Source organism: Hirundo rustica, chromosome 2 (assembly GCF_015227805.2).
Source record: "Hirundo rustica isolate bHirRus1 chromosome 2, bHirRus1.pri.v3, whole genome shotgun sequence".
Taxonomy (NCBI): Eukaryota; Metazoa; Chordata; class Aves; order Passeriformes; family Hirundinidae; genus Hirundo; species Hirundo rustica.
In genome coordinates, this window is record NC_053451.1 from 15382757 (window position 1) to 15397736 (window position 14980).

Here is a 14980-nt window from a genome sequence, read left to right on the forward strand (position 1 = left end):
TGAATTTCATTCACCATTTGTTTTGCACTGTTACCCCTTTTTGTTAATCCTATTACTACCTCTCTTTTAGTTGTTGCATTGTCATCCCCTATAGTTTTCCATACCCTTTCTACTCAGTATAAACTGAGTGGTTAGGGTGGGAAGATATGAGAGACTGTTTAACTATAAAACTCTAAAAATTTGTTTTCGGACTCACAGACCAACTCATCATCCCCACGTATCCTGCCATGTCTCCAGCGGCAGGGAATTCTCAGCTACTCCATATAGGACTTTGGATGATCCTCATCTTTTCATCAGCTAATGCATGGATTGTCCCTCAGCCCAATGAGAACATCTGGGTCACGCTAGCCAAGACATTACAACAAGACAATCTATGTCTGTCCATGGGCAGCATAGACAACCAGCTGTCTACGTGCCTGGTAGGAGTTCCCTTAGCAGCAGATGAATACTCGTACACAGATAAAAACCCCAACCCAGTAGACACTTGGGATGAATGGACCCTACCACAAGCACCAGAGGATCTCCAAGAATTGAAGCTGTTAGGGTCCTCTAAAACCTATTACTGCATTCAATTTCAATATCAACCTGGACCAGAATTGCTGCGGATATTTAAGGTTCGGATACTTAAGGAAGGATTGATCCAACAGAAAAAGGCACGGGGAAGAGCTGTGGACCTGGTAGCAGGATGGAGCTGAGTAGGGGGGATGGTGATGGAATGGAGCTGGTGGTAGGATGTGACTGATAAGAGGTTAGAACCAGGGGTCCGGGTTGTTCCTGGCCTCAGGAAAGCTATACTCCCTGCACCAGTCTCTCTTGTGCCCATAATCCTCAAGATTTCCTGTTGCACAGCAACAGAGCAACCAGCAGAGGTAGGAATGGTGTTGGGACAGTGGTCAGTGCTGTGCCTGATAAAATCTTAGCCCATGTCCAGAGCAGAATGAGACATGTGAAGATTTATCAAGTCTCTGAGGGCGTCCAGCACTTTTCAGAATGGCAAGAGGGCTCTTCAGAGGTGTTTTATAAAGCAGTAAGTTTTAATAAAAGCAAAATAATAAACAGTACAAAAACAAAAGGAAAAGGAGAGCACTGGTGTCAGAGAAACCTCTGACACCTTGCTAAAAACACTCCAAAAAAGCCCAGAGAACCTCTGTGCTTGTCCTTAAGTACTGAAGGACTTAGAAGGGTTCTACTGGCAAACTGCCAATAGAAACAGCTACAGGTTTTGAGAAACATCCTAAAGATCCAACTAATGCCCTTGAGGTGGCACTGAGACAGTTACAGTAAGGACACAGAACTCTGTAGTTTGGCTTCCTTATTTGTTTAAGGTAAGCTGAAACTTTTTCCCTTATACAGAAATGCCCACTCAGGTGTGGGGGGGTGCCTTCCTACTTGCCCCATCCCACCCCAGCTGCTCTTCCCTGCAGCAGATTTCTCGGAGCTGACGGTGGGGCAGAAGTGGGACCGCGTGCGGCTCACCTGCAGCCAGCCCTTCTCCCCGTGCAGCCGCTTTGGGCTCTCCTTCATCCGCCTGCGCACACCACAGGAGCCGGAGCCTGACCTCCCCCGGCCACCCCCGGATGCAGTAGGTGTCTCTCACTCCTCCAAGTATCCCTCTCCGTGGGAAGGCAACAGGAAGTGGCCGCTCCTCCACGGATACCACTGGTGCCCCATGGAAAGCCCAGGAGGTGCCTGCTGGGCTGAGCTAGGGGCTGTGCTTGGAATGGCGGGCGCAAGGTACCTGTCCCCATTGCCTGGGCCCTCCCCTTGTCCCACAGGAGGATGCTGAGCTCTCAGACAGACCCTGGTGCTCCAGCCCTGCCTTTCACCGGACTTTCTTTCCTGAACCATGCTTGTAAGTGGCCTGGTGTCCACCCCATCCTGTCCCTGCACAGTGTGGCCTGGAGCCCCTTGAGGTGCTTCCTTGGACCCCAGAGGCACCAGCTTTGTCCCCCTGTGAGGCTGACACTCCCTATCCACAGGAGGTCCAGGGAGGAGGAGCAGCTGAGGAGCCGCCTGTGGAAGCTGGAAGGGGCTGCCTGGAGCCCGGCCCACCTCAGCCGCTCTGCCCAGATGGTGCTGTCGGCAGCGCGGAACCAGGAGCTGAGGCCCAGAGCTGGCACCAGCACCCTGGGGAGTCACCCGGAGCTGCCGGCCCAGGATGCGGGAGGCGCCGCAGTGCCGGGTGGGTGAATCTGCACAGCCACGTCCTGTGCTGGTCCCCAGGCACTTGGGCAGCAGGGCAAGGGGGAATTCTGTCCCTCTGCTCTGCTCAGGTGAGAGCCCACCTGCAGAGCTGCCTCCAGCAGCTCTGTTGGGGACCCCCAACATCAGAAGGGTGTGGAGCAACAAGAGTGAGTCTAGAGGAGGCCATGGAGATGCTCCTGAGGGCTTGAGCCCCTCTGCTGTGGAGACAGGCTGGGACACCCAGGGCTGTTCAGCCTGGAGATGAGAAGGTTCTGAGAACTGGGAACTCCTTCCACTGCCTAAGGGGGCTCCAAAAGAACTGGAGAGGGACAATGGCCTGGGAGGACAAGACAAGGGGCAGTGGCTTCAAACTGACAGAAGATGGTTAGATGGGATATTACAAAGAAATTCTTCCCTGTGAGGGTGATAAAATACCAGCACAGGTTGCCCAGAGCAGCTGTTGCTCTTCCACCCCTGGAAGTGTTCCAAGGCCGGGTTTGCTGGAGCTTGGAGCTACCTGGTCTAGTGGAAAGTGTCCCTGCCCATGGTGGGTGGCCTTGGAGCAAGATGAGCTTTAAAATCTCTTCCAACCCAAACTATCCTCTGTCTGATTCCTGCCTGTTTGTCCCCAGGCTCTGCACTGGATGTCCCTGCAGCCCCCCCGAGCACCTGCAGGCAGCTGGACAGGCACTGTGCTCCCAGTCCTGTTAGCAGGTAATGCCATGGGTCACTGTCTTCCTCCTGCCCTCACCGTGGCCATTTACTGCTCTCAGACATTCCCAGATTGTTCTGGGCCCAGCCCTTCACATTCAGGCTGGCAGGATGTGGCATAGGATGCCTTCAGCATGTGATCCCTCTGCAGGGCTCCAGCTGCCACCTCAAGGACACCCAGGGTGAAAAGAAGAGCCCGAGCCTGTGGCCCCCGAGAGAGACACGTCAGGAGGAAGAACAAGGGACAGGCCAGCAGTGACAGGGAGACAGGTGTCTGCCCCATCTGCTCAGGTGGGTGCCTGGCAGGAGTGTCCTCTGGTGGCCAGGGGACACTGGGGAGCAAATGGGGACAGTGGTGGCAGTTCTGCAGCTGGGACACATCTCTCATTCTGATGCCCCGGCACTGGAGGGACATGACAGTGTATTCCCAGTCTGCCATGAGAACCATCAGGGAGGGTGTCAGTCCAAATCCAGTATCATCCCAACAGCAGTGAGAGTCTACGACAACCACATTGCTTTCCCTTTCCACAGGCTGTTTCCTGCTGGATCTGCTCCCTGCACACACCTCCCAGTGTGGAGAAGACCCCACCACAGCCTGGCCTTTCCTGTCCCCTGATGCCTGGGTGTCCTGCCCCATTTGCCAGCTGCCCTTTGGCGTGGCAGAGGTGGAGCAGCATGCCAGCAACTGTGGGGAGACAGCAGGGGCCCTGTCCTCCCCCCAGTGCCTGCAGTAGGACAGCAGAGCTGGGGACAAACCCTGTGTCACCACCCCTGGGGGGTGAAGCTGCAGTACTCCAAGGGGCAGAGGCACTGCAGCCCGGACATTTGTGGCAAGGCTGGTGTGAGGATGGAGAAGGTGCTTCCACCCCCATGGCCAGGTTTGCTGGGGTTTGAAACTGTAATGGCAGGAGTTGCTACTGGAGAAGATTAAGTTAAAGAAAAAAAGAAGGAAATCTGCACTACAACTTCTTGGTGCTAACAGCAGGTTCCTGGGGTAAGCAGCCTGCCTTGGGACACGTGATAGGACAAGAAGGAGGTCATGCTTTTCCTCCCCTCAAGCCCTGATAAGGGTTCCAGTGCATGTGGACTGCAGGAGGAGGAAGCCAGGACCCCCAGAGCAGGTGAAAAATAGACTTTATTTACAAGAAGAAAGTGCCACCCCCTGCACCCCTGTGTGTTTCTAGCCCTCAGCCCCTGTGCATCCCCTTGCCTTGGGTCCCAGAAGGGTTTAGGGTGACAAGTGGTGCAGGAAGGGCACGGGGGCCTTGCCATGCCCAGGGCACCTCTGGAGCTGTCAGTGGGATGTGCAAGGCAGCCATGTGGGTGGCCCCACCTGTTCCCTCTCCGTGCTCCTGGGCCCTGGAGAGACAGGGAGAGCTGAGGGGGGGCAGGTTGGGGCCAGGGCAGAGCCAGCAACGCGGGGACCGGGGAAACCTCAGGATCGATTGTCCTTGCGCGACTGGCGACCGGCCTGGAAAGGACAGAGCAAAGACACGGTTAGGGACCGTGAACATGAGCAGGGCCCGCGCTGGGACCTGCTGTTGCCGTGGCAGCCCAGGGACAGCAGGGACTGTCCCCCTTCTCCCCATGGCCTGTATGGACCCAAGGCAGGGGCTGGGGGCACTGGGGCGAGCGTGAGCTCAGAAGTGTGCCCGGGGCTCAGGCAGTCCCCACCTTGCCCTTGGGGGACTTGGCGGTGGCGATGCGGGATGAACGGCGGGCGCCGCCGCCGCTGCTGGAGGCCGTGGGAGCGCTCCTCTGGGCGACCGCCCGGCGCAGCAGGCGCCTCCCCAGCTCCCTGGGGGTGTTGAGGATGCTGAACGCCATCGACTGGCGCCTCTGAGCCTGCAGAGGAGGGGCAGGACCATTAGCTCAGGGTGGGACAGGACAGAGGGGTCCCTCCTGCTCCCTCTCTTTCCCTCTGAAGCTTACCTGCATGGCTCGGGCTGGCTGCTCGCTCTCTTGACTCACCTGGGAGCCACTCTGCTCGCCGCGGTCCTGGGTGGTCTGGGGCCGTGGGAAGCAGCTGGTTGGCTTCTTGGACTGGAAAACAGGGCACCAGCTAATACTGTCATCTGGGGGTCACCCTGCTGTGGGGCTGACGGCAATGAGGGAACTGAGGGGCTGCAGGGAGGGGATGGGAGCAAGGGTAGCAGTGCCCAGGGAAGGCAGAAGGCTCAGCCCTTCGCCTCTGGAACGGCCTCCTCGCCAGCACTGGGAGCATCACAAGTACTAGACACACCACTGGATGGTGGGAACACTGAGCACTGGGATCCAGGATCAGTGGGAACATCATGTAGCAAACGGGGGTGTTGCCCAGAGGGCCACAGCAGCTCCCTCAAAACCCGGAACACCTGTTGTTCCCAGTAGGGAGCTGTGATGGGGACTTGGCTGAGCTCACCAGGGGCCCTTGTGGGTCTCCTACGAGAGGCGCTTCCTCTGCTGCCGCGTAGTGATGAGCTGGGAGGGGGCTGCATGCTGGCACATCGCAGCGTCTCCTCTGGGTCCCTCATCTTCACATCCTCATCCGTGATGGTTCCTAAGGAGGTGGAGGGCTGGGGAGTGGATGTGGGCATGTTGCTGAGGGGCACTGTCTGCTGTGGCAATCACCTGGAACTTGCTGAGTCAACCTGCCAATGCTAGCTCCCAGCATACCTGCCCTTTGTAGGACTCAGCTGCCTGCTCCTTCTGGGTGAGCTGCACCTGCAGCTCTGCCACCTTCTCCTGATGGCTGGTGACTGCTGCCTGCAGCTCCTCTTCAAGTGCCTGTGGGCAGGGAAGGAACTGGCTTAGATGCAACCCAGGGGGGACCCCAAGAGCTCCAAGGCTCAGTCCCCAGGTTTTCAGTCCCTCTTCACCTTAACTCTGTTCCTGGGTCAAAGTGGCCTTCTCGGTATGAGTCAGCTTTTTATTCAGCTCCTCCACCTGGAAGAACATGGCTTGGTGAGACCAGCTCCAGGCACAAAACTACAATCTTCCTGTGCAGAAGCACATCCCCTCCTCTCTAGCCAGCTCTAGGGCACGACAAAGAAGTTTCCTGCCACAGGGCAACCGTTCAGCACCACCCACTGCCAAGGAAGACCCCGGGACATGGCAAGGTGACAGTCACCCCATGTTAGTCCTTACAGCAAGGCTGGTTGGAACTACCCAAGAGTAAGGAGCAGCCATGTGCTGGAAGCAAAGCCTGTGTTAAGTTCCAATGCCCCGGGGCTTGCAACCTGGAGTCCCACAAGTCATCCAGCACGCTTGACACAGATAGGTGGCTGCTGCAAGTTCTGGCCTGGCCAGGCTCTCCCTGCTCCAGGGGATGCTTGAGGAGCCTCCAGACCCCTGGTCATAGCCACAAGGCCTCTGCAGAGTCCTGGGCAGCTCTGGCTGGGACTGGACAGGGAAGTGGGACTTTTCCTGCATTGTTTCCCAAGTGCTAACTCCTACCACATCTGAGATCAATGCTGCTCTAGCCACACCTGGACCGTACTGTCTGAGCAAAGCTGTTCCTACCAGTTGTGCCAAGAGCTGGGCCTTGGTTAAAGGTGGGGGAGAAGCCATCACAGCACTGACAGTCCTACTCTGAGGAGCTCTGGATGCTCCTGGCAGCCATTTGCTCTGTGAGCTGCCGTGGGGCATGCCAGAAGCCATGCCAAGTTGCAGGCACCAATGTGAGGGGGCAGGTGCTACACCCTGGAGGTGAAGGTGCCCAGAGACCTGGAGCCAAGTGCCCCATGGCTGGGTCCATACTGTGAACAGCTCACAAGAGGAGACGGTGGCTCCAGTGTGAAGTGACAAACAAGGAGGGCTGTGCACTGTCACTGAGCAGCCAGCACTTGGTGTGTGTTACCTGCTTAGTTTGGTCCTTCTGGATTATCTCCAGCTGCTCCACCTGCAAGCACAAAGGCAGAGGTGAGTACACAGTTGGGACACAGGCTGTTATTCATAGAATCATGGAATCATTTAGGTTGGAAAAGCCCTCTGAGACTGAGTCCAACTGTTCCCCCAGCACTGCCCAATCCACCACTGATCCATGTCCCCAGGTGCCACATCCACACGTCTGTTAAATCCCTCCAGGGATAGGGACTCTACCAGTGCCCTGGGCAGACTGTGCCTTGGCTGGACAACCCTTTCAAGGAAGGAATTCTTTCTTAATACCCAAACCAAGCCTCCCCAGGAACAACCTGAAACCATTTCCTATTGTCATGTCACTTACTAACCGAGAGACCCGCACCTGGCTGCACCATCTTTTCAGGGAGTTGTTTCACCCTTTCAGGGGAGAGACGGTCCCCCCAAGCTTCCTTTTCTCCAGGGTAAGCCTCCCCGAACTTCCTCAGCTGCTGCTCATCAGACTGGTGCTCCAGATCATTCCTCAGCTTTGCTGCCTTCTCTGGAAACACCCCAGCACCTCACTGGGACAGTCCCTTTCACATCAAGGAATGTGTCCCACACCTCAGCATCCTGTGCCTGCAGGTCTCACTTCAGCCTCTCTTGGGCCCGGTGGCTCTCAGAGAGGGAGTTCTGGAGGCTGCTGACAAGGCTGTCCAGCTGCTGCTTCTCCTCCTCCAGCCGCACTCCTTTGGCTGTGAGGCTGGACACCTCCTGCTTCAGCTCCTCCAGCTGGCAAAGAGAATAGCAAAGAGACTGCATTGGGTCTGAGTGAGACAGAGAGAGTGCTGCTCAGCAGTAACCAAAACAACTGGTGTGTTACCAGCACATTTCCAGCTACACAAGCAAAGCAAAGCACTGTGGAAGCTTCTAAGAGAAGATGAACTCTTAACATTCCCCCCCAAGCAATGGGTCTGGGAGTGGGCAAGATCCTGGGAGCAGACACAATGAGGCCAAGTGACCCAATAACCAAAGGGTAATTCCACACCATATGATGTCAGCTCACTTATAAACGCTAAGGGACGTAGAAGGAATGGGGAGCATGCACTGTTTTAGTGTTGGCCTTCTGGAGCTACCACTCCACATGCTGAAGCCCTGCTTCCCAGGAAGTGTCTAAACATCACTCGCTGATGGGAAGCAGAGATTACCTTTTCTCTTTGCTTAGGCACATATAAACTTTCACTTTTCCTTTTCTGATTTCCTCAACCTACTAGCACTTTTCCATATAGCTTTTCTCTCCCCTGTCCTGTTGGGGAGTGATAGTGGGGCTTGGTGGGCACCTGGTGCCCAGCTAAGATCAGACCACTACAAGGACAAAACATGCACAGCCTAGGTGTATCTCAAGCTGTGGCCAACATGCTCACCAGAGCCCCACGTGCTGCATCCCACTGGGAGCTGCCCAGTGCCTGCCTCCCCCCCCCATCACACCCCCAGCACACCCTGCTTTCCCCTCAGCCCTGCACCACTCTGCTGCCTTGGACCAAACACCTTCTTCTCACCATGCAGAAGATGCTCTCCTCCACAACCAATCCATGTTGTGGGAGGCTGGGGGAGCCACCAGCTCCTTGGGGAGCAGTGTTTGCAAATTCAGCCCAAAAGGGGCTCTCCCAGAGTGCTCAGCCCCACTCCCCTATCCAGCAGCAGAGAGCAGCAGGATCTGCCCCACATGGCTTTGCCATTCACCTCCTGGCACCTGCTGCTCTCTCCAGCTGGACCAGTTTACCATTCAAGCCATTAGGGGTGCAGGAGCCACAGTGTACCTTCAAAATGTCCCCCATGACTTCTCCCTTCTCCTGGGCGCTGCACTCCTCCAGCTTGGCCAGCTGATCCTCCAGCATAGAAATCTTTCCCTGTAGAATCTCGATTTTCTCTTCTGAGCATTTCTGGGGACAGAGATGGGACTGAGCATGGTGCAAGACAGAAGAGCCAGTGAACCGAGGAGGGGCACAGTCACCCAGTCAGTACTGACACAGTACTGCTTTTCCAGCAGCTTTGTCTCTCCCCACTGCAAGGACAGCAGCCTGTCCCACCACAGGGAACCCTTCCTAGGAACAGGGAGAGGCTTCCCACACGGGCTGACAGTTACACAGCTTCTCCCCAAGTGCTGGCACAAATGGGGCTCCTGGCTGCTGCACCCTGCTTGCCGTTGGCATGTTCCCCAGCTATGGGGGCTACAGGGGGGCACCCACCACTCCCCAGGCCCCCTGACCTTGTCCTGCAGGGCAGCATGCAGCTCCTTCTCCAGCTGTTGCTGCTTTTCCTGCGACTGTGCCATGGCGCTGTTGTGCTCCTCCGAGAGCTCATTCAGGGCTCGCTGCAGCTGGACCATATTGCTGGCAATCTCCCGCAGCTGCCAAGTGAAAATCCATCCAGTCCAGAAGAGAGTCAGAGTGTGCCTCTGCTGTCCGGGGCTCTGCCTACTCCCCATTCCCAAGAGCTGCAGCACACATGGGCATCCTGGACTGTGGGTGCTCACCACATGCAGGCAGCTCCACCCAGTCCCCATTCCCCCACCACAGTTCCTGTTTGGATCAGGATCCAGAGCCCAGAGCAGGCTTGGTCACTGGGTCAAAGATCGCATTAGCAGAACCATAAACCTCCCAGCATCCGGCACTGCCATCAAATCCTCCCCTGGGTTCCATCACAACCAGCTGGGCAGTGGGGCACGGACAGGACACTGCATCCCATACCTTGAAGGAAAGTTCCCCATTCTCCTCAGAGAGCTGGTTGATTTTTCGGTCCATCTGGGCTTTTTCAGTCTTCAGGTCCTGGCACTGCCTGAAGGCCTCGTGCAGGCGCCCCACCAGGCTGCGGGAAAGGAGGTGGGTAAGGAGGGGGTGCACGCTGGCAGCTGGCAAGGATATCACCAGGGATCAGTGCTACTGGAATATTGCTGAGGAAATGAAAGCTTCCAAGGGATCTCCATGCCTTGCTGTGACCCTACCATCAACCCAGCTCTAAAACTGGGTCCCAACAGGTGGCAAAGCAGAGTAGAGATAGGCAAGGTTTGTGCTTTGCAGAAGTCCAACTGCTCCAAACTGAGAGCAGAGGCAGCTGTGGGAGTCCAGCCACCCCCTGCAAAGGGAAAGAAGTGGGGAAAAGGCAAAAAAGACATGGCACTTCCAGTGGAGGTTGGGCAGCCTTCCTGAGTAAACAGTGGCACAGGGACAGGGGACACAGTGTGACAGGTGATTTCAAGTGTGCAACAAAGCCCAGTACATGAGATCAAAGTAAAGGCCTAGGAAAGGGGCTGGAGTCAGGAGTTCCAGGATCACCCTGAAAGCTTTCCCTTTTCCAGGCCAGGTGAGACCCACATGGACAGTACACCATTTTCACATAACAGGAAGAGCTGCTCCCATGCAGGGTTTGGGTTAAGAGTGGACTGCTGGAACAGGCTGCATGGTTTGGGACTGGATCCACACTCACTGCAGTACAAATGGGCTTCAGGCCATAACTGCCCTGAGGGCACGGCAGCGTGATGGTGGCACAGCCCGTCCTGGGCTGATCCCACAGCGGGAGCAGCAAGGGAGGGGGGATTCTGCTCCTCGCTGGTGGGACCTCACCTGTAGAGCTGCCTCCAGCTCTGGGGTCCCCAGTATGACAAGGATGTGGATCTGCTAGAGCAAGCCCAGGAGATGCTCCAAGGGCTGCTGGAGCCATGCTGGAGCTGGGGTGTTCAACCTGGAGTAGAGAAGGCTCCAGGGACACCTCAGAGCACCTTCCAGCACCTAAAGGGGCTCCAAAACAGCTGGAGAAAGACTTTGGACAAGAGTCTGGAGTGACAGGACAAGAGGGAATGGCCTCCCACTGACAGAGGACAGGGTTAGATCAGATATTGAGCAGAAATTCTTCCTTGAGAGGGTGGTGAAGCCCTGGCACAGGCTGTCTAGAGAAGCTGTGGCTGCCCTGTCCCTGGAAGTGTTCAAGGCTAGGCTGGACATGGTTTGGAGCAACCTGGTCTAGTGGGAGGTCTCCCTGCCCATGGCAGGGCATGCCAGTCGAATGAGCTTAAAAGTCCCTTCTAAGCCAAACCATTCTATGGGTTTTTGCTTGGACACAGCCGTGCTTTGTGAGACAGCTCCAACAACCCTGTTACAGTACAGCTGCTGCCTGCTTCAGGCTCAGCTCCATCTCCCAGGCAGCTTCCATAACCAGGCCAAGCCATTCCAGCATTTCTGGTTACTCAACAGAAAGGATGAGCAAGGCTTCTCCTGCAAACACCCACCTGCCCAGGAACAGTAGGAACTGGGCTACCCTAGGACCTGCCCCAGACACAATCCCTCCTGTGACAAGCCCCAGCATTGTGACCCGACGCTGCCAGTGCTGGCAGCAGCACGTCCCACCTATGCAGTGAGCTCCAGCAGAGGAGGGGGCACGTACCCAAGCAAGGAGAGCAGCAACTCTTGCGTTGTGAAGAGACATCATGGCCAGCCTGTCAGGTCACTGCCCAGACCTAAAAACACCAACAAAGGTGGGGGAGCAATAAAAAAGGTAAAGTATAGTATTGACGTTACTAAGTGACTTGCACCCAGCCCCAGACATTTGTGCCCACCAAGGGAGGATGTGTCCCTGCATCTGGCCAGCTGTGCAGGAGCAGCCAGCATCCCTCCGCCCCCCTACAGGCAGAGAGCGTGGAGCAATGATGAGCAGCAGCCAGGTCCACTCCCACAGATTAGGATCCTGACACGGGGTCAGTGGAAAACTGCTGCTCGGGCTCCTCATTCTCCTGTTGTGCCTTCTTCCTTCCCTCTTGCCTCCAAATGTTGTTGTAGAGCATTAATTGGTTTATATCGTATTTAATTTTTATATTGGGTTTTATAATGTTTCTTCTGTACCACCCTGTTCCCTTGGAAACTGTATCAGGAGGTTTGTCCCTGGTCCTCCACCCCGTCCATCCTCCCACACTGGAATATAACCTAACTCTGTTCCACTCCCACCTTGTCCTGGATTGGGCAGTGGCTTGTCCCTGCCTCTAGGCCCGTCCCCCCTGGGAAAAGGCCCGGGAACAGCCTGGGAAGCTCGGGAAGCTCTCTCTTACACTGGGATGGGGATCAGGACCGGACTGGGCTCCGGACTCTGCGGAGGCAGGACCCCAGAATAAAGCCATGATCCCCCCCAGACTAAGAGCAGACTCTTTCCTTTTGCCATTGACGGACGCCTGCTCTCTCTAAAGGAAAAGGTTTGCAGCCTCTGGGTAGCTTTTAGGACCCTGAAGGAAGATTCCTTCTGAAGTGGTTTCTCTCTCAAGCTAACCAAGGCTAAAACGGAGCACGGGCTCCGAAGGGAGAGAGAGAGCTGCTTCAAAACGTCACTAACATTTCTTGCCTGGCAAGACAGTGGCCAAGCCACTGAAGCACTGCCAGCTCCCCTTCCCACTGCTGTTAGTGAAGAACCACCTCCTGGGGGCACAGGGAGCTGAGCTCACTGGGCATCGCTGCCTTGTGTGGGAGCAGGGATGAGCTGCCCTGATGGGATCTGGGATCACTGCCAGGTCACCTTCACAGCGACCTTTGCCTCCATGCTGGCTGCCCCCAGCGCCACCCTGGTAGTCTTCCAGGGGAGGGGACTGCTGGGAGTCAAACTCACCCAGATGAGGAGGGGGCTCCTCACCCTGTATTGCACCTGGACACCTGCATGATGATGAGCCAGGAGCCTGGTGAGGATCTGCAGCTGCTCAGCACAGCACAGCCAACCAGTCGTGGTGCCTTTGGAGACTACAGAGCTCCCACTGCCGTCAGTCCAGCTGGGAAGCATGGGATCCTCAGCAGGACAGGTCCTCCCTCCAATTTGGCTAAAACTAGTTCCCATGGCTGGGTCTCTCAGCAACTATTGTCCCTCCATCCGGTGGCACAGTCACGACCTCTCCCTAAAAAATCCACTCAAAGGCACCGGGCAAAGCACTCGTGCAGCACGGGATGCAGAGCCTCAAAGAAAACCTTGTGCCACCAGTGTTCAGCTGGGCTGCACCAGAAGCAGTCTGCAAACACACTGGCGGCCGGTGTGAGATCTGGACGGGCAGGGCTAACCCGCTCCTGCCGCGGTCACAGCCTGGCTTCTCACGGGTGACACTGGCTACCCTGAGCATCCGAGACAACGCCACGACCCTCCGTGAGGACGCGCCACTCGTGATGGCAGGCGGGAAGTGGCTGGCGAGCCCGCCAGAGGCCGTGAGCGCCTTCCAGCCTCATCCCCGAAGAGAGCAGCAGCAGGGGGGCGGTGGGGAAAGGGGAACGAGCCCCGGAGGTGGCGGCGGCCGCGGCAGCGTCGTCCTTCCCCGCTTTCCCCCGGGCCGCCCCGGTCACAGCACGGCGTTACGCAAGCCCGCGCCCCGGAGCTCCCGACGTGCCGGGGGGACGCGCCCGCGGGCCCGGGGCTGTCCCGGGCCAGGGTTCCGGCTGCGGGAGGCGCCCAGGCGGGGCGAGCGACCCACGGCGGCCCCCGCGCCCGGACGGGCGCGCAGCTGGCGCGGGGCCGGAGGAGAGCAGCCGCCGACCCGAGCGCCCGGATGTTGGCGAGCCCGACGCGGCCGCCCGCGGCCCCGGGGACCCGCACCTCGGGGGCTCGCCGGGCGCCGAGCCGGGAGCCGAACGCTGCGGCGGGGCGGCGGAGCCGGGCGAGCTGAGCTTCGCCGCCCCCGCCTCCCTCCCCCTCCTCCGCGCCAGCCCCGCGCGAAACAAAACAAGGAAGAGGCGCAAAGTCTTTGTTGGGGCCTTACCGGGGCCGCGCGGCCGTCGTCGGCGCGCTGAAGTTAATCCGCCATGAGCGCTGGCAAGCCAGAGAGGGCCGGGGAGCCAGCGGCCACGCACAAAAGAAAAGTTGAGCTTCTCTTCGGCGGGGCTGGCAGGCGGCGGTTCCCCTTCCTGGCCCCGGGCCACCCCACGTCACCGCGCCGGGCCCGCGCTCGTTAAAGGCGCACCGCACAGAAACCTCCGGCGCCTCGCCGCGGGGAGGAGAATCGGTCCGAGCCTGGACGCGCTCACTGCCGCCACCCTGCCCAGGCCCCGGGTGACGGGGAGCTGGTGGGGCCGGCACAGACCCGCTCCCGGCCCCAGCGCGGCTCAGGAAAAGCCGGGGGCTCGGCAGAGAATGCCCCCCGATGCTACGTCTCCCTCTAGCCTGAGTGGAGTCACATCCCAGCTGACCCCTGAAAAACTCCCCCCGATACGCACGCACCCCGCGGCCACGGATTCCACGGGAACCGGACCCGACGGGTCGCCAGCTAGACCAGGGAGGTGTTCCTCGGGCGAGGAAGGGACGCTCACCCCTCGCTGCTGTCTGGGAGACCCTCGGAAATCATCTCCGCAGCGTCTGGGCTGCCTGAAGCCGCTCGGGGCCGCAGGAGGGGCTGCCCCGAGCACGGCACAGGAAGGGCACCAGGAGAAGGTTTTCAAACCGGCGCTGGGGGCAGCAGAGGAACCCGCGAGGAACGCGGCCGCCGAATGCCGCTGGAGAAGGCTCCGACTTCGCCCAGCCCCGGGAAACCACACGCCCGAGACTCCCAACGCTCCGGCCGGGACCCCGCCGGCCTTAGGGAACGGGACGCCGCTGAGCTGGGCCCGAGACGGAGGCTGTGCCACAGCCGAGCCCGGCGGCCCGAGGGTTTCGCGCCTCGCCCGCCTGTGGCACAGCCTCGCTCTGCGGCCCTGAGCGCCCGCCAGGGGAATCACCGGGGCCCACTCCGCTTCAGCTTTCCCCGTACCGTGACCGTGGCTGGGGATCGCGTCCGTCTTCGGCGTCACCGGGATCGCCGGGGCCCCACTCGTACGGATCTTCCTGTACCACACCGAAGCCGCCGGTGCCCGGGCCGCCGCCGCTCTTATTCGAACGGCAGCGTCCGCCCCCGCTCCTGCCCATTGGGCACCGCCGAGCCGGGGGGCGTCGGGCGGGCGGACCGCGGGCGGGGTGCGGCACGCAGGTTGGACTGCAGGGAGCGCGCTCTGCCGGCCACCGGGACACACTGAGCATTCTATTCCCAGAACATAAGAGAGCTAATGTATGTGTCTCAAATATGGATAATGGGATGGCTGTGGAGTCAAGCAAGGACTGCTGGTAATAAATAAGAACTGTTGATACTAACACGCCATGACAAAGAACGAGATGTGGCTGAAGAGGGGCAGAGCACTGGAAAATCATCCTTGTTGTAGTTAGTGGTAAAGCTGGTAAACACAGAACAGTACAGCATAAGCACAGGACGGAGTGGCAGGAAGTG

General features: G+C 58.3%; 2 protein-coding genes across 3 annotated transcripts; one reads left to right on the forward strand and one right to left on the reverse strand.

Moving 5' to 3' along the window:
* Window positions 1-383: 383 nt before the first annotated feature.
* LOC120766033 (short transient receptor potential channel 2-like) lies at window positions 384-3629 on the forward strand. The gene is made up of 7 exons (XM_058424221.1): window positions 384-476; window positions 1409-1582; window positions 1776-1852; window positions 1980-2182; window positions 2817-2898; window positions 3047-3186; window positions 3427-3629. The coding sequence occupies exons 1-7, from the start codon at window positions 384-386 to the stop codon at window positions 3627-3629; spliced, it is 972 nt and encodes a 323-aa protein (XP_058280204.1).
* A 397-nt stretch (window positions 3630-4026) lies between these two features.
* On the reverse strand, window positions 4027-13641 carry LOC120766038 (nuclear mitotic apparatus protein 1-like). Of its 2 annotated transcripts, XM_040091412.2 has the most exons (9): window positions 13487-13641; window positions 11152-11224; window positions 9462-9579; window positions 8981-9121; window positions 8532-8654; window positions 7336-7503; window positions 6734-6775; window positions 5754-5820; window positions 5467-5661 (listed from the first exon to the last, which is right to left on the reverse strand). In XM_040091412.2, the coding sequence occupies exons 3-6, from the start codon at window positions 9513-9515 to the stop codon at window positions 7360-7362; spliced, it is 462 nt and encodes a 153-aa protein (XP_039947346.2). In that variant the 5' UTR covers window positions 9516-9579; window positions 11152-11224; window positions 13487-13641; the 3' UTR covers window positions 5467-5661; window positions 5754-5820; window positions 6734-6775; window positions 7336-7359. The 2 variants fall into 2 exon arrangements, with proteins under 2 accessions (XP_058275374.1, XP_039947346.2); XM_058419391.1 differs by lacking the exons at window positions 8532-8654; window positions 8981-9121; window positions 9462-9579; window positions 11152-11224; window positions 13487-13641 and adding exons at window positions 4027-4366; window positions 4570-4740; window positions 4828-4938; window positions 5297-5450 and having other exon boundaries at window positions 5551-5661; window positions 5754-6775; window positions 7118-7360.
* Between the last annotated feature and the right edge of the window lie 1339 nt (window positions 13642-14980).

Excerpts from the sequence above, each read along its gene's own strand:
- LOC120766038 (XM_058419391.1), bottom strand. The coding sequence starts at position 5,408 with ATGAGGGACCCAGAGGAGACGCTGCGATGTGCCAGCATGCAGCCCCCT. Across the intron at positions 4,939-5,296 it reads GAGACCCACAAGGGCCCCTG|TCCAAGAAGCCAACCAGCTG; the intron begins GTGAGCTCAGCC and ends CCTGTTTTCCAG. Across the intron at positions 4,367-4,569 it reads CCAAGTCCCCCAAGGGCAAG|GCCGGTCGCCAGTCGCGCAA; the intron begins GTGGGGACTGCC and ends TGTCCTTTCCAG.
- LOC120766033 (XM_058424221.1), top strand. The coding sequence starts at position 384 with ATGGGCAGCATAGACAACCAGCTGTCTACGTGCCTGGTAGGAGTTCCC. Across the intron at positions 1,853-1,979 it reads TTCTTTCCTGAACCATGCTT|GAGGTCCAGGGAGGAGGAGC; the intron begins GTAAGTGGCCTG and ends CCCTATCCACAG. Across the intron at positions 3,187-3,426 it reads TGTCTGCCCCATCTGCTCAG|GCTGTTTCCTGCTGGATCTG; the intron begins GTGGGTGCCTGG and ends CCCTTTCCACAG.